Here is a 26,097-nt window from a genome sequence, read left to right on the forward strand (position 1 = left end):
TAGTTATAACATTTACAAGGAATAGGCTGTGTTTTTCTGTCAGTCTGTCTTTCTCTTTCCCTCTCTTTGTTTCCTTTCCAAATCCCAGTGTAAGCCCAACATCTCTTTCACAATTTCTTGAATAAGAAGCTTCTGTTAGGTGGGTTAGGTTAAAGGTGTCGTGTTTGCACAGTTTACAGTTAAACTCTGTCATCAATGTAATACTTGACCCTTATTTTTTTGCCCTGGGTTTCCGTGTGGAGCCTGAGGCGGAGTCTGTGCACAGTGCTGCTTTATAACTCAAGCACTTGCGTGTGCACACACACACACACACACACACACACACACACACACACACACACACACACACACACACACACACCTACCTGCTGCCACTCGAGCTGAAGATTCCTCTCTTTCTCACCACTCAACACATTAATGGCTAACTGGATTGTAAACCATGGGCTGGAAACCTTTATTTTGGTAAGATGCTATTGCCAGTTGTTTTTATTCATTTGACTAAAATGTACCAAGTCTTTGGTTCGTCTCAGTGTCCCAAACACAATCTGAGATAAGGGCATCACTGTAGCTGAGAATGTCTACAATGTTTAGACCAGAGATACCTGTTTAGGCCAAAGTTGACCTGTGGTGATAAATATATTTAAAAATGGGGGAAAACAAAGGAGGGGGAAGCCATTTGGAAAAATTGCACCAAAAATAAATAAATAAATAAACACAAGCTTCATGTCAATTAATAGTTGTCACTGAATAACTTTTTAGTATTAAACTTTATTGTACATGAAATTTTGATTGTTTCACATTGTACTATACGTTTCACTGAACTAGAATTTTGAAAATAAACCTGTCTTGGTTAAGCAGATTACAAAGCAATGCTTTCTGTTTTTTTTTTTTGTTTTTTGTTTTTTCCAATAAAATTAAATTAGAAACAATATAAACCATTGCAACTTTGATTTTAATATAATAGTTGGCATTATGCTTTTTGTTTATTTTTATTTTTTAGCCCTGTTTAAGTTGAAGATTGGGCACCCTCAGGTTTAGACAGACTTTTGCAGATTTTTTTCATTATCCAGCTAAAAACAGTGCAGCAATCTCTTAAGATTTAACTTTGCTAGTGCTGGTACTAATACTGCCCCATGTAGTTGTTATTTTTGTTCAAGCAACCTATCTAGCATTATTGACACTAATTCAGCAAACTGCTTTCTAGCAGCAGACAAAGATATGTTTACCAGTTTGACCAGCTCAGCCGGTGTTTTTGGGTCAGAGCTAATTCGATTTCTTTGCCATTGAAACAATCCAGGGACAACAGCCAAGTGTTTTCTAATAATTTGTAATTATATTCGTAGGTGGTGTGGATGGGCATCAACATTTTCTTGTTCGTTCACTTTTATCTCTTCTATGACTCGGGGCCTCAGTTCTTCTACACCCGTGTGCTGATCGGGGTAAGAGTTCATCCACACAAAAACACGCTACAAGTTATTGTAAAAGACAAGATACAAAGTGCATCAAACATGTAATGCTTTTATTCCACAACTTTTTCACATTACTACAGCACCAAATTGCACCATTGTCTTGGAGAAACAGCATTTTGTTCCAATGTGTATAAGCTTCAAGGAGGGTATTTCCTTTACACTGTCGCCACTGACTTACTCATTAGGGATAAACATATAGGAACTAATATATGATCATTTATAATCGTTATAATCTTAAAAAAATATTTTATTTATATTCATAATTTTGTTAATTATGTAAAGCTGATTCGGGACAGTGTCTGTTGTTAAACAAACTTTACAAACAAAGCGAATTGAATAGTCCCAGATTCCAAAGGTCTAATAAAACAAATGTTGTTCGAGGCAAATGAGATGACAAATGACAAACTATTGTTTTGAGAGTAAAAAATATTGCTTGATCGGTGTATATTTACTCCTCATAAAGAATGCGCTTCAGAGCTGCTTTGCACCACCAGACTATACAGTTATTTTGGATATGAATCTAAACGGATCATACTTTACAGATTGAATCGTGTGTGTGTGTGTGTGTGTGTGTGTGTGTGTGTGTGTGTGTGTGTGTTCAGTCTGCTCTCTCCTGGGCAAGAGCTCCAGCTGCTGTTCTCAACTTTAACTGCATGCTCATCCTCCTGCCCGTGTGTCGCAACCTGCTGTCTCTGATCCGTGGCTCCTTCATGGTAAGTTAAATGAATCTTGTTCCTTTAGCAGATTATTCTGCATATTGTAAATATTTATTTCTAGAAAGAAGCTAAATGATCTGGCAATAGAAAACAAGCATGAAGTGAGTAATAATGTCCTAAAATAGGTTTAATATTCTTATATTTGTTTTGTTTTTTGTAATATAATCAGAACTACTAGATGAATTTGACCAGATTCAAGATACTTCCAACCTTTTTCAGTGTAGGGTCAAACGTTTCAGATAAACAGGGCTTGATGTTATTATTAACAGTTTCCTCCAATAAATCATGAACTAGCACATACATATAACATAAATCAATTAATCTAATTACACTGGTAACTTCAAGGAAGAAATAATGTAAAGCAAATCCAACAGATGAAATAAACCTTTTTCCACCTGATGCACAGCACAAGGTTTTTTTCTGCCACTGCACTTTACACCTGTAATCTGGTGGATTCAGTGTAAATAATGAAATATAAACTTTTTTTATTTTAATTTTTAATTATTTATAATATAAAATTACTTTGAACTCTGATGTTGATCGTAATTTTCTGTCTGGATTGTGCTTATTATGTGTGCTTTGTATCTGAGTGTGTTTATACTGTAATCAACATAATCCCTAATGAAAAGTTGATAACAGGTAAAGTTACTGGTTGGTCAGTAAATATACAGTAATGACTGGCCCTTAATGAAAGGTGTGGATGTGGGTGTGTGGTAGTGTTTTTGAGATAGCAGGTTGCCTGTGACCTTTTTCACACAATGCTTTTTTTTGTTACAGTGCTGTGGACGAACGTTGCGGAAACAGCTGGACAAAAATCTTACGTTCCACAAACTGGTCGCCTACATGATTGGGTTGATGACTGGTTAGCGCTGTTCTTATGTCTTGGCTAGAAAACTAACAGGAAACGATACTGATTACTCATATTGCTTAAAAAAAAAAAATCTGTTTACCTGAACAATGCATAATTGCCTAATGTACCTCAGAATTTTATTTCTGATAAGCTCAGTTTTCAGTGTACATGCACAGGACTGTAAACCCCTTCTACACCTAAGCAGCAATGCGGAAAAAAGGTTTTGCTAAATATTTGCCAACAGTAAATAGACTTTTGTAATTATAGACAGAAATATATTTTACAGACTGTGAAAGTTTCTTAGTTACCAACATAATTCCAAAAATGTACAATGTAACATAATGTTTCTTCAGGGGTTTGTTATTAATTATTTTTTATTTAATGGTCAGTAAAAGATCCTTTGCAAAATTACAGATAAAGAGACAGGCAAACAGGCAAAAAAAACTACTGATCCCATAAGTAAAATTGTTATTACTGCACCAGGAATAATACCAATAAAATAAAAACAAAAATACAGTGTCACAAAAACAGCCCTGAATCTAAAACCAAGATATGTATAATATTCAGAAAGAGTAATACTAATAATGAGCAAAAGTAAAGTACAATAAAATAAAATTACAAAGTAATTACAAAGTACAAAATCTTCACAGAAGTATGTGCCACTAGCTTCTAATTCAGATTTACGAATAGATTCTTGCGTGTGTATTGAAATCTTTTTGACTTGAATTAGGAATGAATATATTTATCAATGGCGTGTCTTTTCACTGTCCAGCGGTTCACACCATTGCCCATTTGCTGAATGTGGAATGGTTCATTGGTTGCCGTCATGAACGTTACGGTCCCCTTGCTGGGAATCTCTCCATGTTGGAGGATGAGGAAGAAGATCACACCACTTTCCTCAATCCGATCCAGTCTGACTCTACGGTGAATCTGACCACTTTCAAATTTATATTTTATAGAATATACTGTTTGCTTTCTAAAGTTTAAAATATGTTAAAGGTGTTTATTTAGTGAATAATTCTAACATCTCTATTTCTGCAAGTGCATGCCAATAACAGCAGTGTTATGTTTATATCCTAGACACCACTCCTATTTGCTTTCACTACCATTGCTGGCCTTACAGGAGTTGTGATCACCCTCGCTCTTATCCTCATGATTACATCATCGATGGAGGTGATACGGCGAAGCTATTTTGAGGTGTTCTGGTACACCCATCACCTCTTCATCATTTTCTTTGCAGGCCTAGTCTTTCATGGGGCAGGGTGAGGCATTCAGATGGCAGTGTTTAAAAGGAATTGTATTTGCACGCTTGCAAATTAATGACTCAAGTTGTATTTTGTGTCTGATGCAGGCGCATTGTGCGAAGTCAGATGGCCGTCCCATTCCACAACACTAGCTACTGCAAAGATTATCCAGAGAAGTGGGGTCACATTCCTGAATGTCCCATTCCTCAGTTTGCAGGAGGGTTTCCTCAGGTAGGTAAAACCTGTTTACAGATACTGGATGTACAGTACATATATAAAATGAATATGAAAACAATATGCTGTTCCTGCTGCGTAACGTCCATTTCTTTATGTTCTTTCCAAGACTTGGATGTGGGTGATTGGTCCTATGGTCATTTACATATGTGAGAGGGTGTTGCGCTTTATTCGATATGTCCAGGCTGTAAATTACAAAAAGGTAAGCTCTCAGGCATAAGAGGTAAAAATATAACATGTATAAGTAGTTTATTAACAGTCGATATTGTCTCAATTGCTCTTCAAGATTGTGATGCATCCATCCAAAGTCCTGGAGCTGCAATTAGTGAAGTCTGGATTTAAAATGGATGTAGGACAGTATGTCTTTGTGAACTGTCCAGCCATCTCACAACTCGAATGGCACCCATTTACAATGACCTCAGCACCTGAGGAGGACTTCTTCAGTTTACACATACGATCGGTCGGGGACTGGACCGAGAAGCTCATCAACATGGTAGAAAAATTACCAGAAGGGAGTCAAGGACCCATGTAAGCAGCACACTTTATTGCTGTTTTGTTGGGTGGTTGTTTTTACCACCCAACAAATAAATCAATTCACAACAAAGTCATTCACAATAAATCAGTTTACTATCAGATAACTGCCAACAATAAATTCTACAGAGAAGCTCTATATCTCAGCAAGATCTACTTTTAGGTTAGGTGTGGACGGTCCGTTTGGAACAGCCAGTGAAGATGTGTTTGATTACGAGGTCAGCATGCTGGTGGGTGCCGGCATTGGCGTGACTCCATTTGCTTCCATCTTGAAGTCCATTTGGTATAAATTCAAAGTTTCCAACCCCAAGCTACGCACCAGGAAGGTATGAATGTACAAGTCTCTCTCTCTCTCTTTTTTTTTTTTTCGTTTTTCTCTAACACTAGAAAATGAGCCCCAGGTGGCAGTGGGAATTTGCTGATGAGTTGAATCAGGCTTATTACAATTATTGTAGTGTTGTGACTTTCCAGGACTGGAGTCTGGCATTGTAGCATAATTCTTTCATTTCTTTTTACATACCGGAAAAATGACCTCCTAATAAAAATGACTGTTACATCATTAAAAGAAATTTTGAAAAGGCAACTTTGAGCAGATTGCTGTCCGTTTGGCACATTTTTAACTTGTGCTACAATTCCCTACAGATTTACTTTTACTGGTTGTGCAGAGAGACACATGCCTTTGAGTGGTTTGCAGATCTGCTTCAGGTGCTTGAGAGAGAGATGGAGGAGAGAGACATGAAGGACTTTCTTACATACAAACTCTTTCTTACTGGATGGGATCATACACATGTATGTCTTTTTTTTTTTTTTTTAACTGCTATTACAATCCAAAATATGAAGTTTGTGTTGTGATGCTACAGTTGCTATTCGTTTTCTAATTCTAGGCAGCCCATGTAATGGTGCATTTTGACAAAGACACTGATGTTATCACTGGTCTGAAGCAGAAGACTCACTACGGAAGACCAAACTGGGACAAGGAATTTGAGCAAGTGCGACAAGAGAACCCCTCGTAAGTCTTGTACTTAAAACGTGATCATCTCTCTTGTGTCCGACAAAATATCCTTTATCTGTTTTATTATCTGTGCTTGCAGGTCAGTAGTCGGTACTTTCCTGTGTGGCCCGGCCGCCTTGGCTAAAGATTTGGAAAATAAATGTGCGAAATATTCTGAAGTTGATTTGCGGAAGACCAGATTTTACTTCAACAAAGAGAACTTTTGAGCAGTTGTTGCAAAGCAACTAGTTTAACCAGAAGGACAAGCCCTTCAGTGCGCCATGCCTTTTCCAGCCTTGATGGCGTTCTTCAGGTGGAGCCCTGAAATCATTTAGAAACAAACTACTTTGCAGAGACAAAAATGTCCTAAGCTGAGCTCTCCACAGCAAAACCACTGTCTGTGTTATCTCTAATGTTGGCATGTGGATGTTATCAGTATAGTAAATATTTCTGCATTTATCTTTCTTTCTTGCTTTCAATCACAATCAAAATGTGTATTATCACCTTATATCCAATATCTAACTTGGACACATCTTAAAAGTGATTTTTTTTTTATTGTTTTGTATGACAAATAAAGGTACTTGTGACTATAACCAAGTTGTGGTGGTTTCCTTGATCTGGGTGTAGCTTTCTTGTCTTGATAATGAGAAGTCATCTGGTATGAAGGAAGTAACTGCTTTTCCGAGTTCAACAGTGTAGTTACAAGGAAAACGATAAGTGAATTTATTAAACATCTACAACGTGATTTTGCTTCTGTTGTTAATGTATGTATTGTGGTTTATTTTCACAAAAAACTGCCAGGACATTTATAAAAAAAAAAGATGTGGTAAAAAAGTCAAAGTTATAAAGTGCTATTTGATTACAGCCACGTCAGATTAGTCACACTATTTTATACTTCCTTATTTTTGACTGTTTTACCTGCACTGGCATGAACTGTGATTGTATTTGCACTAGCCATTGCAACACTTCTTTCTCAGTATTTTATTGAAAAACAAAAACATTCAGATCACCAGCACAGTTTTAGTAATTATTAAAATAAACAAATTTTACCCATTGTATTTGTCTTCTAGTGGGATCAGATTCAGGTTTCTTTTGCAGTTTGAATCAGTTGCTGCCCCCATTACTACACATTTGCACTCCAAAAAAACAGCAACTTGTAATGAACAAAAAGAACGTCCTAGACCTTCAATAGCAAACAGAGAAGATAACAATCGGTATGGTCTGCACATTGTATGCTTATCTCAGTCCTTAAAACAAAAGGAAGGAACTTGTCTCAAGGTTTACAAATTTCAAGCAGTGGAAACATCCTGGAAAGAAAAGTCACAATGGCATGTTAAGCAACTGCTTACGGGAAAAAAAAAAAAAAAAAAGGTCATGTTACATGCCCACAGATGCAGGAATTATTGTCTCCTTAACAGATTTCTTATAAACAGAAAAAAGACTAAAAAAAGGGGGGGGGGGGGGTCTCAGGCTTTTTTCCCCCCAAATCTTCAAGGGGCACCAGCAGTTTTCTGAATCTGCTCTTTCAGGATGAGGATACTCTGCCTCTGCTCAGGGGGAAGCATGGCGATCTGTTCGGGGGTCAGCTGGAGTACCTGCATGATTAAAGCAGCCTGGAAAAATACATGACAAGATTTGCAATCAGTTACTCTAGATTAATAAGGAGGATAAAAATGACTGTACATTTCCATTGCTGCTTTGGAGGCCACTGGACTTAAAACAGACACGTTCTGAAGTGGATGTGCATCTCTTTTGTAGTCAGTGCAGTGCCCCAGTTTAATAGAGTTAAAATACCATTCCTATACAAAAGCTTTCAGATACACAAAAAAAGGCAGACACCTGACCACACCCTTATCTGCCCATTCCAAAGCTTCTGCATGAAGATGGTTCCTGCTTCAAAATTAAATCATGTTCCAATCTTCTGGGAAGGATTTCCACTAGATTTTGAAATGTAGGTCTGTGGATTGGTGCTCATTCAGCCACAAGTGCATCAGTGAGGTTGGGCACGGGTGTCAGACGAGGGGGGATGGTGCACAATTAGTGTTCCAATTTGTCTCAAAGGTGCTTTTTGGGGTGAGGTTCAGGGCTCTGTGCAGGACACTTGAGTTGGAAAACCGTGGGTTTTTTTTTGGTGGCGTTATAGTAAAACAGGTTTGGGCCTCTTCGTTACAGGAAAGGAAGATTGTAATGCAATAGACTACAAAGACATCATTCACAGTGGTGTGCTAACAACTTTGTTGTAACCGTTTCAGGGAAACTGTCTGGGTGTGATAGTCAGGTGTTCACATACTTTTGGCTAAATTGTGGATTCACATTCATCTTAAGTAAAAGTAAAAGCATAACAAGATGTAAGAGATTTTGGATTTTACCTTATGTGGTTAAAAGATTTTACTGGTTCCATTTCCTTCATTCTAATTAACCACACAGCTGGAATAGATCATATAATAAAGAAGCGGTGTACTGATCTACTGTGTAGTAGTGTATGATGCTTTTTCTTCTAGCCCAAATTTTTATGACTGAGGATGTAGTAATGCTGCTGGTCTCTCAGTACAGATGCTCACACCACTGTGCGAACTTTCGCGGATACGAACAAACCAGTCCTCAAAGTGAAATTTGTTCAAAGTCGAAAAAATTTCAAACGGAGGACAACCATAACGAGTCTACATGATGCGCACTGGACTAGGGCGAATATATTGTTTTAAGTGAATGTTTTTATCAAGTTTTTTATTTCAAACTAAATATTGTATACAGTATTTTGATTATTTCTATTTGTTTTCGTATATTTTATTGTTTATTTGATAGTATTTATAGCTCTTGCATCATTAGGAGATATGTGTAGTCAATAACGAACACAGTAACAACTCAGGAACATATTGATGGTAACGTAACTCGTTTGTAACGTAGGGAGCGTCTGCATTACAGAAACTACGAGAGTATAAATAACTTGCTGCTGTCAGGTGTCTGCATCATAACATTGCTTCATACATCTATGAAACTAATACCCGCTACTTTTAGATAGTGAAAATACATCAGAATAAACCATCATACTATTATTTATTATTTCATCTCTCACTCAATTATGCTTAACACGTTAACACTGTCAACTACCAGGTAATTATCTCCTGTATTCTAATATGTTTTTGAAGAGTCTTCATGCGCCACACTTACCTTTTCGTGATCTTGTGAAGACACCTCAGATGCAGGACCCTGTTTAAATGAGAAAATTATTATTATTTTTTTTAAATCAGCAGACAGTTTTTACAAAATGAAAATACAGAATTTCAACACAATAGAAAACAAAGGCCTACAGGTCGGGCAGATGGCGGAGCATTTGAAGGCATTGCGTGAGAAGGAGCACCCTGCATTCCACCTGCTACTGGGACCCTCTGGCCTGCCGCAGGACCCCGAGTTTCTACAGCTCGAGGATCGCGGCCTGGAGGAATTTGGCCTTAAAAAGATAGATACATGAAAAACATCAAGTAAATTTCCATGCACACAATTGTTTCACACATTAAACTCATCTTCATACTATCATTTACCTCTAGAGTCCATGGGTGGACCACGCTGATCCATCATAGGGCCCCTGGGCTCTCCCAACATTGGTGCCCCTCTCATGTCATGGGGTCCACGCATTTCTGGAGGGCCCATATGCATGGGTGGGCCTTGGTGTGGTGGAGGACCTCCCATATAACCACGGCTACACACAGACACACACAAATATAACCAAGATATCATTTGTTTATAAAAACCAGCTGATAAAAAGAACACAAACTTTAAGGTCTAAAAACACCCAGATAATGAAGTAGTTTGAGAAGATACAGTGCCTGGCTTCATGTGCCTTAAAAGAACCAGGAGCTACCCCTCATCCCCCCTAATATGGAAGATCGTTCATGATAAGTGGCAACAAACCAGTGGGAGAGAATTGGAAACTGACCAAACTGACAGAAAAAAGAAATCTCAGTTTATAAACTTTAATATTTGTAATGTCTTATATAATATCTAATACTAAAATGCTGAGAGTGGTCCCAATCATCAAGATTTTAAACACAGGCTGAGATTTCACACTTGTGTATGCAGTAATGTCTAGTGAAAATGAGGTATTAATCAGACAGATTCACGAGGACATTTGGCTTGTCATCGGTTTCTGAAGGCTTTTGGTTATCAGAACAGTCACCTTGATTTAATACTAATAGATAGAGTTTCATATCCAACTGTGTGCAACAACTACTGTAATCTGCCATACTCACGGCTCCACTACTTCTCCTCCCACATTTACTAGTGATCCACCTCGTGGATCATTAGGCCCATCACCCAGAAGACCTCTCGGTGGAATCCCTTGAGGTCCTGGTGGCGCTCCTCGCATAGGAGCCCGTGGGTCTACCATGGGCACTATAAAAAATAATAATAATTTAAAAAAAAATTATAATTAAAATTAGCGATCTAATCTTTAGCATGGATTAATGGTGATCCACTTAAAAGAATTGAATACATTATAATAGAAGTCTACATGTGTCTTCTATTTCTGTTTGAAAATAAAATGTAAAATAATAAATAAAAAATATATATAATTTTTTTAAGCACCACATTACTATTATTCTTCAGTAATGCCAATAAAAAACAAACGAATTCTGAAAGCCAACTCAAGCTTGTGTTATAACCTTTTGTTTTAACTTAAACTATGAATCATGGGTAAATGCTTAAACTAAAAAACATGAGAAATTAAAACGAATCAGACTGACATGCACAGCCAGGAAATCAATTCCAAATCATTTTCATGTTGAATTGTTTTCAACATTTAACACTTGTAAATAAAAGGGCAAGAAGAGAAAATAAAATTTGCATGTGAGAAGAGATAATGCAATGTAGAAGCACTGAACAACATGTCCTCAAGCAAAGCAAAGTGCTCATAGTTATAAATGAGACTATGAGCAGCGTGAAAGCCAGCTGGTCTCATCCGCGAGAACACTGACATTGGCTGGTGATACCTTGTGGCCGTTCGATAGCAGCTGGCCCAGATGATCCTACAGGAGAGTCCTGAAGGCTTCCTGGGTCAGCATTAGGTAAAGGAAACAGGAAAGGAAACTGAGAAAGTAGACAGCACCCCCTGCAGATACTACTCCGGAACAATTCTAAAAGCCATCAGTCACACTGAACTTGCTCTCAAAATTGCTGCTCTTCAGCGCATGATTTTCCTGATACTCATTACTCAAGACATTTAGTGTAGTATCAATGTTTAGTAACTATAAGATTTAAAAACACTAAAGGAGTATCATAGAATACTACAATTCTTAATTCTCTAAAAACGACTTAATTCTTGAACCAGACAGTCAAATGATATACAATAAACACACTGGAATGATCAAAATATTGGAGGCACTGAACAAAATTCATATAATATTTTTTAATTACAAGCATTTTGTAAGATAGTATTTTATGAAGCAAAAATTCAGACCAATCATTTTTTAATCATCTTATTTTTTCTCATTTGATCTCATTTTCCATTACTTAAGCACTTATTTTATTCCACTAGGGTTATCACAAATTTTGGCAGAGAGTGTGTTTGAATTTAAACTGATTTTATAATATAATGCTTATAAAAAATTGCACAATGATAATGTATAAGAACACAAGGAACGTTTTTATATATATATATATATATATATATATATATATATATATACACATTATATATATATTATATATCTAGTTACTTCATGTTGAACAACTGACTTTGTTAATATATGAAATTATTTTTGAAGCGTTTCAACTTTCATTCAGCATGTGCAAGTAAAAAAACAATCAAATCCCTTCACAATACATAAAAATAATGAGAATTACACTGATATTTAATTTTATATAAAGATTTGCAATAAGCTTAAAATAACCCACCTGCACCTCTGTCCATAGGAACCGGGCCTCCTTGGGGGATCCCCATCTGAGGCTGCATTCCACCTACAGTAAAGAGGCAATAAAGGCAGCATTGACACAGAACGTACACGATTGTAAGTTGCACATGCACACAAATGGCAAAGGGGTAACCAAATTTACCTCCAGGCCCCAGAGGCCCTGGTCCTGGCATAGGGCCTTGTCCTGGCATTGGCCCCTGTCCTGCCATTGGCCCTGGTACTCCACCTCCCATTTGAGAAGGTGGCATCATCTGGGGAGCACCATTCACATGCATTCCTGGCTGAGAAACAAGATTTAAGAAACGTTGATATTTACGGTAGGTTTCTGTAATATATGTATACACAATTCAAAATAATATATAATAAATATATATACAGTATATTACATTAAATACATAATTTTTTTTACATTGTGCCCTTTAATAAAGCACATAAAAAAATATGATAACGCAGACAATTTAAGATGCTCTTTACAACTGTAGGAGGAGTGTATAAGTGACGTAATAATAATAGGAAGTGAAAATGAGAGAACTGTTCACCATGGCCTGGGGCTGGGACACTGGAGCACTGGGCTGAGCATGAGGCTGATTAGACACTGGCAAAGGCCCTGACTGGCTGCTAGGATTTATGGGCTGCACAGCAGCTTGTCGATGAAGCATTTTCTGTAAGGAAAACAAAAGCTTTGACTAATACAGAAATAAGGTTACCAATAATAAAAGTAGGAATACACATTCACAATATACTATCTGGATCAGAATAGTTTTCCTGAAGATTTGTTTTCTGAACAGGCAATAAAACAAATAAGCAATTGAAGGCATGAAGCATTCTTTCAGAGAAACTACAAAGCACATCTTATTACATGCCCACACAGAAGTTTGAGTTTTCATCATTTTCTTCATGTCACATTATTCCCAATATTAGTAAAACCGTTTTTGTCCACTCTTGAAATATTGGTTTTTGCATGGCGTCTACATAGAACTCATCTATGCCTCTTAAGGTCTCACCAAAGCAATCTCAGGGTCTACGATCCTCATGACGACCTGTGCCTGCAGCAGAGCGTAGGCTAGCTGGGGATTCTGCAGGAGCATGTTCCTGGCCTCTTGTGGACTGTTCTGAACACACAGCTGGAGAACAAAGAAATTAAGTGTGATGATCCTAATAAGGTTTTCCCACACACATATCTGACACTGAGATGGTACGCTCAGCTTTACTAACAAGTATCTAAGTATGGCATGGTTAAAATAAATATATTTATTATTATTGTTATTATTACATAACATTATAGAATTTCACACACTACATCATAGTTTGAAAGTCTGATTTATTTCAGTGCCAGTCTTAGCAGGGTTCCAACACTGATGAACAGGCAGAGTGAAAGAACTGTAGAACTGCACTTGATATTGGTGGCATAAATATCTCCATCCTAAGAGCTTTGTTGACATGTGTTGGTTAAATGGCTGCATTTCTCCCTCATAGAGTCATGAATTTCTGGTTATGCCACAACTACAGATTACCTGATTATATATAAAAAAACGATCATGGCATCTTTTAATGTCCAGATTTTACTCATTTGCTTTTCTACTCACTTTCATCTGTTTCATAAGCTCAAACATCTGCTCTGGTGGCAGGCTAGCCACAGCTCTGCTAATAGACTCTGGAGCCTCCTCAGATGGGCAGCTATCTCCGTATGGTGACTCAATGATGGGAGCTCCAGTGCCCAAACCTCACAAAACAAGCAGACACAGAGTACAGGTCTCTCTCACTCATCAATCACATTATTGTGGAAAAACAAAGGATTTTACTAAGCATACTCACTCTTGAGCTCTTCTTTGTTTTTCTCACTGGCTGCATTGTCAACACGCAGAGCTCGGCCACTGAACTCTCGACCGTTGAGGTTGCGCATGGCGCTGAGGGCCGTCTCCTGGTCCTGGTACTCACAGAAGCCATAACCTTTCGGTTTTCCTGTTTCTCTGTCATATACCAACCTACAATGGCAGTCTGTATTAGTCCTTCGATTAGGTAACACAAGCAAACAATCCATGCTGCATCTGATTTAATGGCAATACCTGAAACTGACAACAAGTCCAACTTCTGAGAAGATGTCTTTCAGTTGCTCTTCTGTTGCTTCATATGGTATATTCCCCACTAGGACACAAAACCAGGTGGTTAATAGGTGGCTAAACACATGGTTTCGTCCTACAAGATACCTCTGCATACACCAATCAGCCATGACATTAAAAGCACTAACAGGTGATGTTGATTGAGCAGCACATGAACAGTCAGTTCTCATAAGCTGACATGTTAGAAACAGGAAAAATGGCCAAGGGAGAAAGAAAAAAAAGGTGGAGCGATTTTGACAAGTGCCAAATAGTGAAAAACTTCCAAAATGGCAGGTCTCTTGGGGCGTTCCAAATATGTGATGGAAAGCCCCCCTTAAAAATGGCCTCTTTCAGCAGGATAAAGCAATTTTGACAAGTGCAACATTGGTGAAAACTTTATAAACAGCAGGTCATGGGGGGTGTTCCAGATATTCAGGGGAAAGAACCTGCCCAAAGTCCCTCTCTCGACATTATAAAGAACAATGACACTGTAAAAAACGTTCAGAATTTTTTTTTTTTTTTTTTTAAGGTTTAAGGTGTTGACTTGACATCCCAGATCTTAATCTGATCCAAGATACATGCTGGACAAATACCAGTGTCAGATCTTGTGTCCATGGCCAGAGCTGTTCTGCTGTGACATGGGGGATCTACATATCAGGTGGATTTAAGTTTAGATTGAGGTTTGTTCTTGTCAAAGTGAAATTCTTTCTTCGCATATCCCATCTTGGTAGGAAGCTGGGTTTAGAGCACAGGGTCAGTCATGATGCAGCCCACCTGGAGTGGAGCAGAGAGGGTAAAGGCTCTTGCTCAGGGGCCCAAGAGTGGCAGCATGGGGTGACTGGAGCTTGAACATCTGATCTTCCGATCAGAAACCCGGAGCCATAACCACTCCTATTAGGGCTAATCAGGGTGTTAATCCCGGAAACTAGAGCATGCACAAGTGAGCTGGTGTATGAATGCGTGTATGGTAAAAAGTAAAGCACATCCCCGTCTACTATAAAAATCAGTTTCGAAAAAAGCGAATGATTTTAACATGTGATCGTTCAGCAGACACAAATAAATGCGAATAAAACTTGCCAGCGAGCTCTAATACAACCTGTTTAGTACATAAACAGTATTAGTCAGTAAGAGGCGACTATTTGTCTTGTTGCTTGGGGAAGAAAAACCTGTAAACCAGAGAGACGCCGCTGAATGAGCGTGTAATTGATCAGTTTAGAGAATCAGAAGCCATGTTGGTTAGCTCCGCTAGCTGGCTGATGCGCATCAACAAAACAAAATGTACAACAGGTTATTTTTGTGTGTTACCGAAGACAGATCTTAAAGAGCGGTCTACAGCAGGGTCTCTTCCGGCAGCTGCGGCCACCGCGGTCGCTACGTTCGCCATCATTTCTACTTTAGGAGCTTAATTCATTTGAAAACAGCGTGTGAATGAAGCGAAGCGGAGAACACTAGATGACTTCCAAAATGGCCGCCAAGCCCATTTCCCTCTAAATTAAAAGTCTCAGGGTGGTCTGCAAAAAAAGAAAGACAAAAAAAGTGGGTTGTGCTGCCACCTATCGTGTGTAAAGGTCCAGTGTTTATTCTGCAATAAATTAATAAACGAACAGCATTCATTTACACACTCTTATTACCGTGTCCTGATTCCTGAATTATCAGTGTCTATATCACATTGCATGTCCTATTGATTAAGCTACAAAGTGTTGCAATGAGCCAATCAAAAACCTCCCTTTCATTCAGGCTTTTACACACACATACACACACACACACACACACACACACACACACGAGCGTGCGCGCGCGAATTAATGCACGTGACTGTCAGATGACTTGATCTCTGGATTCATTGTTTTAAAACTGAAAAGGCAGATAAACGTGTTGTTCGTGCTTTAAACGTCACTATAAATACTAAGTCCAACCTGAAAAATGTTTTGGAGTTCATTCTTTGATTAAGGAAAAAGGGATACCTGTAATGTTTTGTACTACATTATCCAAACTAATAATGTTTAATTAATTTATTTTTTGTTTTATTTTACAAGTTCTATATGCTGATCCGGCAGTCCTACCTCTTGATTTCAGATTTACAGATACACTTTTCCAATGTAGTGACCTGAAATGATCCATACAGCCAAATATAAAACCAGTGCCGCATCCCTGTGGTGCTCAACATGGCTCTGTTTTCCAAAAAAACAGATTTAAACTGCTTTATGAAACATGCGTGTCAATAAAACGAGAAGCTTCAGAACCCTGGACAGCTCCGATATTTACAAAAATGTCAACAAACTATCCAAATCTATGAATAAATATGAGAGCAGGAAAGAGCAGGAAAGACGGACATACAATATCACATTCATATACAATCTGCACAAGGAAGATTTATACGGCTGACCTGATGTAAATAAAAATGTTTTTGATACTCTGCTTGCAAAACTAGGATTTTACAAGAAGTAGGTACTTGGTCTGTGACAATGTTTAGGTAAGTGGTGAGTGTCAAGAACTGTTCACATGATGGCCAGATAGATGGATGGAATTAAACTGTAATTAATATAAACAGTCTGCTACAATGGCCGAGGTCTATAACTTAGGTCTGCCATGAACAGTTTCAATGTTATGACTGATTGGTTTATATCAGATATTGAAACATGGTTTGTAAAATCACTGTGAATGTCTGTGCTACTTTTAGTAATGCTGCCATAACTAACTCTCTCTGTCTCTTTCTCTCAACCTCCCTGCGCCCATCTCTGTCGAGTTAAACATGCTTCTGCGGTACCTGTGTCCAGTGATCCTGTTCTTTCTGGATCCACCTGATCCACCCCAAAGCCTAACATATGGATGGAGTTCTCTTCAATTAGAGACCACTCTGTGCAGTGAGGATGGTTCCACATGAACAGTCTAAAGATCCACTAAGCGCAACTCAAAAAATGAAGATGAATTTGGACTGTAATTTAATATAAACACTGCCTGCTTCAGTGGATTAGGACTTCATTTCGCATGAACAGTTCTGCATTTAAGCACCCATCAATGAACAGTTCAATGAAACAGTACACCTCAACAATGATGGAACTATAATAAATGGACATTCGGTGCCACCCAGATGAGGATGTGTTCCCTTTTGAGTTTGGTTCCTCTCAAGGTTTCTTCATCATACAATCTCCCTAAATTTTTCTTTCCACTGCCACCACTTGCAGGCCTTCTCTCTTCAAATGCATCAATGTATTCCAGCCACTTTAAATAAGTCAACCCTCCACTTTAAATAAGGAGGTTTTTTGGCATTCCGCATTGACTGTTAAAATTGGTTAACACACACCTGTCTGTGGATTCTACCTTACTAATTCACTTCACCTTTCAGTAGTTTCAATGTTATGGCTGATTGGTGTATATCAGATATTGAAACATTGTTTGCATAGTCACTGTGAGTGTTTGTGTCACTTTTAGTTATGCTGCCATAATCTTGCTGGAGTTACTTGCACCCTGATCAAACTGTACAGTGTCTTTGACTTGTAGGTAACAATAAGGATACCTAATAATCCTTGTTACTCACTTCCTGTCATCCCTCTCTTTTTCTTCTTCTCTCTGTCTCTCTCTTTCTCTCCCTCCCTCTCAAAGTCAAGTTAAATATGCTTCAGTGATCCTGCCCCTTTCTTTCCGGATCTGCCTGATCCATCCCGACACCTTTCCTCTAGATGGAGTTCTCCTTAATTGGAGACCACTCTGTGCAGCTGAACATGGTTCCACATGAACAGTCTAAAGATTCATGAAGAGCAACTCAATAACTGAAAATGGATTTAGACTGCAATTAACATAAACCATCTGTTACAATGGCTTAAAACTAGAGTTGGCATGAAAAATTCTGAATTTAAGTGCATTCAATAAATTGTACACTAAACAGTATACCTCAACAATAATAAAACTATAATGAATGGACATTTAGTGCCACCCAGATGAGAGATTTTTTCCTTTCAAATTTTGCCACTGGCTTGCTCATTAGGGATAAACTTATATGTACTAAACCTATAGGCACTAACAAATTAAAATGATTTAACCTATTTATCTAATAGCTAAACAGCTGTAAAGCTGCTTTGGAACAATGCCCATTGTTAAAAGTGCTATACAAAAAAAACTGAATGAAAATGAATGCCTGGATAAAAACTAATAAAAATTAATAATTTCCCTCGAGATCACTACATTGTATTTAACAAATACTAAATGCTACAGTAGTAAACTTTGTATCATAAAAATGTGCAACACATTTAAACCCCACTTTTGTGTCTCTATATATGACTTTCAGCATTACCATTACTTTCACAGATATATACACTCACAATCAGAAATATTTAACCCCCTCACCTCAATTGACAATACAGTGATGTTGATGAAAGATAATGAAAATAAATGGAAAAAAAACCTCCTGAAATAACAAACAATATTTATTGATACATATTTGAGTTATCTTGACAGCAGAAGTTGACTTAACTTTGAAGTTCAAATGAAAATTGTAAGTCTTGTAACACTGAGCATGTGCAGTATTATTCAACCCCCAGCTTCAGTACCTTGTGGAGCACCCTTTAGTTTTTATAACTTCTAACAAGCTTTTTTCGAGAAGTGCTGACAAGCTTCTTACACCTCTTGATTGGAATCTTTGCCCATTCGTCACGTGCAAAAGCCTCTAACTCATTGATGTTTGACGGCTTCCGTGCTGCAACTGCCTTCTTCAAATCCCACCAAAGATTTTCATTTGGATTTAAATCTGGTGACTGAGAAGGCCACTCCAGGACACTCCAGCATCTTTTCCCCAACCAAGCTTTGGATGATTTGGAGGTGTGCTTGGGATCATTGTCCTGCTGGAAGATCCAATGATCACTAAGGTTTAATTTGTCAACAGAAGGCATCACGTTCTTCTTCAAAATGACCTGGTATTTCTGGGAATCCATGATGCCAGGTACACAATCAAGATTGCCAGTTCCTTCCCCAGAAAAACAGCCCCACATCATTATTGACCCACCTCCATGCTTGACCGTGGGGATGGTATTCTTCTGGTCAAAAGCCTGACCTTTTGCATGCCAGACTGGTCCATATGTCCAAAAAGTTCCAGTTTGGTTTCATCAGTCCATAGAACTGTCTCCCAGAACTCTGTAGTTTTATCCAAATTCCTCTTGGCATATTCTAGTCGACTCCTGATGTTCCTTGAGGTCAAGAGTGGAGTGCGTTCTGGGGTCCGGCCATGAAGTCCTTGATTATTCAGTGCACGTCTTATAGTTGCCACTGAAGCACTTGTAGCTGTCTTGCAGTCACACGGGGGTTTTTCTAAGCTGTCCTGACTAAGTTGCTAAGGGCCCTTGATAAAATTGTAAGCTTTCCATGGCCAGGCAGGTTTGCAGCTGTTCCATAAGTTTTAAACTTCCTTATAATGCTCCCAATGGTGTCTCTTGGAATGTTAAATCTTTTGGAAATTTTCTCACAGCTGAAGCAAATGAAGGATCGTTATAGAGTTCCCAAAGGCTTAATGATGTTTCAGCTCCACTTTAGGCCATCAAAATAGTCAGAAAGCTTTAAAAACAACAATATTATATAGGGGTTGAATAATTGTGACGTGGCGATCTTAACAAAATATATCAGCAATAAGTGAATGATCTTTTAATGAATACAGTACATGGCTTTTACAGTACAAAGCCATATTATTCCAAATCAATAATCTGAATCAGGTAAAAAATGTTGCCCACTTCTTATGTTATAGTTTCTATAGTTCTGACTGCTAAAATAAATTCATTTTCTCAGAACTATAAATACAAACTTCAAAACGGAGAGGTCAAACTTATAGGTTAAACTCAAGTATTTCAGTCTGAATATTCTCATCTCTCAAGATCAAACTTTGGCCTAACACACAAACCCTAACAATTATTCAGACTATTCAACTGCCTTCAGAACACAGAATTCAAATGATCAGTTCAAAACAATATCACCAAAAGGTGTTAAATCAGGAATCTATATAGATGCAGTAAAATACAACAATGATAATTAACAAAAGTCTATTTTCCCTACAGTGCTGAAACAGTAACAGTAGATGAGACCCACTTATTTTTTTAGAAAGAAGTTGTTCACATATTGATGAATTGAGTATGATTTCAGTAACAAAACACTGTATGCTGTTAATAAGCACACACACACACACACACACACGCACACACGCACACACGCACACACACACACACGCACACACACACACACACACACCTGTAAGATGTAAGATTACAGCGGCAAACTACAGATCACATTTTCTTCAGGAAAGCTTGCCAGTGTGGAATTCGATCGTGGACATTAGTTTTTCAATGCAGGCCGAGCGAAACCATTCTCGATCATGCACCCAGCATTTTCATACATTACACGTCTAAGTTTCCCATTATTTTTGTAAAGATGGGGGTCAATGACATCACAAGATTGCACTATATTACCCAGCAATCAACTCTCTGTACTGTGCTGAGGGGTTTGACATGTCACATAACTATACTCCCCATTATTTTCTAAGGAGATGGAATATTGCCGTTTTTCCTGCAGAGCCTATTTATAAATTCCTGAGATTCTGATTGGTGTGTCAGATCACCAGAGGTGGCAAAAGTACACACATCAACTGAGTAACTGAGGGGTTTTTAAATAAATCATAATAAATTACGTAAATCATCAAGACACCAAACGGAACTTTTTTTAACACCGGTAATAAGGTGATACCAGAGAAACGGTACCTCTTGTACCTTTCATACGGATTACATAATTTTTTTTTTTTTTTTAGCTAGACATTTTTATATAGATATTTATAATAGACATTTTAGCTTTCTATTCATATTATTATGTCTGTAAGTCATAATCAAGTAATCAATCAAGTATTCACTGAGATTGTTTAATTTATGTGTCTGTGAAGAGAGATGACAGAGATGGCAAAGAGCGCCCCCTGTCTGTTTTCTTTATTTTACAAAAGACCAGGGTTAATTGTTATTACGAGTGACAAAATAGACCATTTACAGATTCGAATGATGTATTGCTCTTATCTGTACGATCAAAAAAGACAGAGTAATTTAAGATCGTTTCGGCGTTATAATGAAAAAAGAAAATATCACGTTTGTCGACCCCAGAGAGTTCATTGTGTGCATCATTGCGGAGTTGGGTGCTGATTTAAGACTTGGCGCATCAGTGAAACAAATGTTTAGTGATTAAAAATAATTTTTTGGTGGAGTTTTTTTTTATAATATAAATAAATTTGCTTTGACGCGTTATTACCGCATTAAATTTGACCTAATTATTATATATCAATACGACACATATTTTTAATTTATTTACCTAATGAATGTATCCAGGCTGAACATCCACCATATTGAACACAAGCAGAGAAAAGATGACGATGATCGGGTGATCAGGACTGTCTCTGTTCTCAGTCATGTTTACAATCAGCATATTCGTACACATTTTCACACAGATTGTATCTGTCTATCAGCAGTTTACATTGGTGCTCAGGCCACTGAATGACTCGACTCGATGTAACCAGTAGAGGTCGCTAAATGTAAGTCTTATTCGATCTTATTTACACCAGCGATCCGATCGAGGTAAAATTTGATTTTTAAGATTGCATGTACACTACTCCTCGCACATTGCATGTGCATCATACCAGAATTAGTCTTAACCCGTCACATCTGCTTCAATTAATCCGGTCTATACGTAGTGAAGCGCGCGCGCGCACACGCTCACTGTGCGCGCGAGTGCGTGTGTTTGTCCGGTTTTCTGTTGTAATAACGTTGGGGGAGGAACAGCACTCATGGATCGGCATAAAAAAACAGGTCTTTTTCAGGGGGGTTCCTGCTGTTTATTTACCAATATCAGAATCCTAATCTCACCCGAAAGCTCTTTTTTTCACGAGTGGAGATTTGGTTTATATTGCTATCAGATGACTCGTTTGATTGCAAGATGCTTATTATCTACAGTGGCACCAAAAGTACAGTATTTATAGCTACTGGCATTGAAAAAATATTTATCTATTGCCAGAACATGTCGAAAAGGAAGACCAGTGAGGATTTTAGAAAGCGTTCATTGAGAGAAAACGTCTGGTTCCACTGGGGCTCGAACCCAGGACCTTCTGCGTGTAAAGCAGACGTGATAACCACTACACTATGGAACCGCTTGGAAAACGGCCTGACATAGACTCTTACAAAGGATAATGTTCACAACATTACGCCCAATTCTTTAAATAGAATAACGATATATATTATTTACTGTGGCATTAATGTCAATTTGGACAATTATGCACAGATTTTAATAATTATTTAAAAATAATTTGTACTCCTATAATTCATGCTAACCCGCAATAGACCCATTTGGACAACAGTTTCCATAAAGAGTTCCGTTGCACTTTCACGTGTCATGTCAACTTTGGTGAAGCAAACATTAGACCCCAACACGTAAATTTAGCGCATCTGACAAGGAATTGCAGAAATGCTATGAGATCGCAAACCGATATCGATATCGTGACTTGATTACCGATAACACTTGCAGAAAGGAATTCAGTTTCCCGACGTTGTTATCGCGCGAATACGTGTCTGATTGAGGCCTGTTTTCAGTGAGTGTGTGTCAGTTTGCTTCCGCTTGTCCCTCTCTTTGACTTTCCCGCAGTCTCTCTGATTGTGGGCAAAAATGTGAAGACAATTTCAACAAGGTGAGAAACCACTGGAGTTTTTTAGAACAAAGGATCAAAAGTGTGTAAAAAGGAAAGGGCATTTATTAATGGCATCAGGATCAATAACAATCTGTTTAAAACAGCAAGAAATACATTTGGGGAAACATATATAGACGAAGCATTGTTTACATTTCCCCCCAATAAGTTTAATATAAGGGTTTTACATTAGATCACTCAGGATCATGTAGACGCGCTCAGTACATGTGCACTATAATATTTAGTTTATTGTTGAAGACATTCGGCTTTTCATTCGTTCAACCTCCAGGACAGATTAGATTAGATAAAATAAGATTAGATTAGATTAGATTCAATATTGGCTAATGGCTACCTAAAGAACTCAATAGTACAATACAATAACTTGAAAACATATATAAATAATATAAAACATCTAAAAAAAAAATACCTTCTGCAGAATATAAAATGCAGATTCATTGCCCCAGATCAACTTGGGATTGGATTCACTGTATGGATATATACAGTGTTATTACAAATGTTAAGTAGATTTATATACATTTTTTAATATATAGCACTTAATACAATTTATTCAAAACACCCAATACTATTTTTTAGAAAGATAAAAAAAAAAAGAATCACGCACACAAAATGCAGGTGGTCTGTTCTACAGTATATTTACCCATTCATCAAGTGTTCATTAAAACACTTTTGTATGTTTTGGTCTATCTGAGAGATCATTCTGATAACAGCCATGGTGTAAAGGTAGACTAGAGTGTGTGTGCAGTTTTATTAAGGATCGTTTCTTTTTTATTTAATAAAAGAGAAATAAAGAAGGAGTTTAGGCAGAACTCATGGCCGGCGACGTCTGAAGCGCTGAAAGTGAACGAGAAAAGAATATGAGGTCTTTTGTTAACTGCATCTACGCGCACGATGTTTTGCCTCAAATAAATAAACAAACAAATCCTGTTTATTTAATGAAATCAGCTTCATTCCATAAATAAGGTTTATTCCACGAATCCGGTTTATTCTATGAGCACCGCTCACAGTGTAGCGAACGCTCACCTGTGTCGAGCCGTCAGGCTTTAGGACCCAGGAAGCGCGATTTTTCTTCTCCAGCTGCTGCGGTCGAGAACTGGCGATGAGGGAAGATCGCGGCGAGAAGCCCAAAATTCACGCTGCCTCTGAATCCTTCGCCAAATCACACCGTTAAACCGAGACGAGCGCCGCGAGCACAGAGCCCGGTTTCCCGGTCTGTCCGTGAGCACTTCCTGTTTAAAGGCATAGAAAAGGCGTCCGGGCCGTTTAGGTAAGTGAGGTAAGGCAGGCGGCGCAGCAGCATGCGATTAACAAAGGCGCTACTGGCGAACGAGGGGCATTAAAGGGGGCACTACGAAACGCCGTGCACGGCTACGGGCAACTCCGGAAACTTTGCAGGCTGCGCAAGTGCACGAAAGTCCCGATTTTGCAACAGCCCAGTGGGCTCTGTTATCTTCTAACTGCGACCAGCGCTTATCTGGCGTTGCCTTGCAAAGTAGCGTCTACCGTTAGGTTTCAAATTTGCGTGCGGCTAATGATAGCTAATGGTCACTCATCTGCAGCCCTCGGTGGATTGGGACCCGCTGTGGCGTGTGTTTTCAGGCCTACGAAAGCGATGAGAGCGACAGCCCGAGCTCAAAGCAGGGCAGGGGGTGCTCAATTAAGGCCACTTTATCATGCTTTCGTGAGGACGGGAGCGGTTTGCATCATCTCGACCTGTCACGATCGCAAGAAGGTCGGTATTGCTTCCAACCCGTCGCAGGCATGCCATGCCATGCTGTCCCGTATCCCGCGGATCCGCCTTTCACCACGACACCGTTCCGTGCTCAAGCCCACTCGTGCCACTAAATCAGGTTGCTAACCGGAGATCCCTTCCGTCAGCAGGTCAGACAGGCCAGTGCCCAGGACTGTCCTTTGTGCCCAACTTTGGACGTGGATTCGCAGGCACACGCACACAAACACACACTGACCTGTCGCTCGTTTTCACGAACACTTTGGGGACCAGACATCTCACTCCGAGCAATGTCACTTCCGAGTAATGCTGTAAAGAGACACAGGCTGGTCGAAGCACACACTGAAACACTCAGTCCATAAGTGGAAAAGGTCGGAGCATGTAGCTTTCTCTCTTCTCTGTCCTTATATACATGTGTGTGCAAGCGCTTTGCGCTATTATGCATCAGCTATATGTGTGTCATGCATGTTGAAGACATTCTCTTACTATAGGTATTTAAACAGACAAACACGTGAGAGGCAGCTGTCTGTCTTGAAGTGTGTGTGTGTGTGTGTGTGTGTGTGTGTGTGTGTGTGTGTGTGTGTTGACATACGGCCGGTGTTTTCCTGTAGCTGAGGGTCACACATTTGTGTTTGTGAGCTTAAGGAAGATAAATAGCTTATCGTCTAGAACTTCCATCATCTGCTATTTGAGCTCTAGTTAGCATTGCAATGCTTCCCAGTTTGTTTGTGTTTTTTTTTATATGTTCCGCAGGTATAGGCACATGTTCATATTGTGTTCGTATTAATTCATTTCCACAGATCAGTGTTCAAAATATTTTGGTATCCAAGGTGTATCATTTTGGGAAGTCTGACCTTGGCACATCAGCGCATTATTATCGTGTGTACATAGTTATTTGCTTGTCATCAAAAATATGTCTGTGCTGAACACAGCCCCTGGAGGTATATGGCCTAATTACTGACATATGTTGTGGTCTGTTATTGTGCATTTGGAAGAATTAATGTTTTATTTATTTATTTATTTTTCGAGGAAAAGAAAAAAATGGTTTCGGAATGATGAGCAGGGTGGCATGGTGGCCCATGTTGCCCCCTCACAGATCCAGGGTCTCTTCTTTGAGCTTGGGTTAATGTCTTGTGTGGAGTTTTGTGAGTCGTTGTTCGGTTGCCTGTACTTTTCTTACACCTCTCAAAAACATGGCAGTTGGTGAAATGGCCATTCCAAATTGCAGGTTGCGAGTGTGTGTGTGTGTGTGTGTGTGTGTGTGTGTGTGTGTGTGTGTGTTGTTATATGATGGACTGGTGTGCAATCCAGGGCCCACCCCAGAATAAAATGTTTTAAATGGAATGAAAATGAATGAATGAAAAGTGCTTAAACCCTGTGCAAGAAAACAAGCCTTTTCTCTGTTTTCTGGCCTTTAATCGCTCGCTGCACCCGCAAACATAAAAGCTTCATTGAGCAGTGCGTTCAGCACACTGTAAAAGTTGTGCTTGTAAAGTCACACTCTGTCTGGCCAAAGCCCAAATGATGTAGACTGTGTGAAGATGAAAGGGGAAAAAGGATGCATGACCAGGGAGAGTTAGGATGTAACTAGAGGCAGGCAAGATAAGGACAGAATGCACAT

At 38.7% G+C, this 26,097-nt stretch overlaps 3 protein-coding genes across 9 annotated transcripts in view; 2 read left to right on the plus strand and 1 right to left on the minus strand.

The window, feature by feature from the left end:
• The first annotated feature begins 335 nt into the window (after positions 1 to 335).
• nox1 (NADPH oxidase 1) lies at positions 336 to 6,628 on the plus strand. The gene is made up of 13 exons (XM_083560356.1): positions 336 to 462; positions 1,344 to 1,439; positions 2,072 to 2,182; positions 2,963 to 3,047; positions 3,808 to 3,959; positions 4,116 to 4,297; positions 4,387 to 4,510; positions 4,623 to 4,715; positions 4,800 to 5,041; positions 5,208 to 5,370; positions 5,687 to 5,833; positions 5,929 to 6,053; positions 6,136 to 6,628. Exons 1-13 carry the CDS (start codon positions 418 to 420, stop codon positions 6,260 to 6,262), a joined length of 1,692 nt encoding a protein of 563 aa, XP_083416482.1. The 5' UTR covers positions 336 to 417; the 3' UTR covers positions 6,263 to 6,628.
• A 373-nt stretch (positions 6,629 to 7,001) lies between these two features.
• On the minus strand, positions 7,002 to 24,747 carry cstf2 (cleavage stimulation factor, 3' pre-RNA, subunit 2). 4 transcript variants are annotated; one of them, XM_083560371.1, is made up of 14 exons: positions 23,771 to 24,747; positions 14,008 to 14,118; positions 13,757 to 13,926; positions 13,528 to 13,664; positions 12,946 to 13,065; positions 12,481 to 12,603; positions 12,084 to 12,222; positions 11,925 to 11,987; positions 11,021 to 11,080; positions 10,283 to 10,424; positions 9,575 to 9,732; positions 9,344 to 9,483; positions 9,204 to 9,242; positions 7,002 to 7,648 (listed from the first exon to the last, which is right to left on the minus strand). In XM_083560371.1, exons 3-14 carry the CDS (start codon positions 13,842 to 13,844, stop codon positions 7,526 to 7,528), a joined length of 1,332 nt encoding a protein of 443 aa, XP_083416497.1. In that variant the 5' UTR covers positions 13,845 to 13,926; positions 14,008 to 14,118; positions 23,771 to 24,747; the 3' UTR covers positions 7,002 to 7,525. The 4 variants fall into 4 exon arrangements, with proteins under 4 accessions (XP_083416497.1, XP_083416495.1, XP_083416496.1 ...); XM_083560369.1 differs by lacking the exon at positions 23,771 to 24,747 and adding an exon at positions 15,346 to 15,831 and having other exon boundaries at positions 14,008 to 14,086; XM_083560370.1 differs by lacking the exons at positions 11,021 to 11,080; positions 23,771 to 24,747 and adding an exon at positions 15,346 to 15,791 and having other exon boundaries at positions 14,008 to 14,086.
• The window catches only part of bcorl1 (BCL6 corepressor-like 1), a 42,290-nt gene continuing 40,083 nt past the window's right edge, over positions 23,891 to 26,097 (plus strand). Inside the window, exon 1 of one of the 4 annotated variants that reach the window (XM_083560171.1) lies at positions 23,891 to 24,023. The gene's annotated coding sequence lies outside the window, so the exon portion shown is untranslated. Of the gene's footprint in view, positions 24,024 to 24,423; positions 24,480 to 24,714; positions 24,848 to 26,097 lie in introns of those variants that run through there. The other 3 variants (XM_083560168.1, XM_083560173.1, XM_083560170.1) reach the window with 3 other exon arrangements.

The sequence above is a fragment of the Silurus aristotelis genome, assembly GCF_946808225.1.
Source record: "Silurus aristotelis genome assembly, chromosome: 14".
In the NCBI taxonomy this organism is placed as follows: Eukaryota; Metazoa; Chordata; class Actinopteri; order Siluriformes; family Siluridae; genus Silurus; species Silurus aristotelis.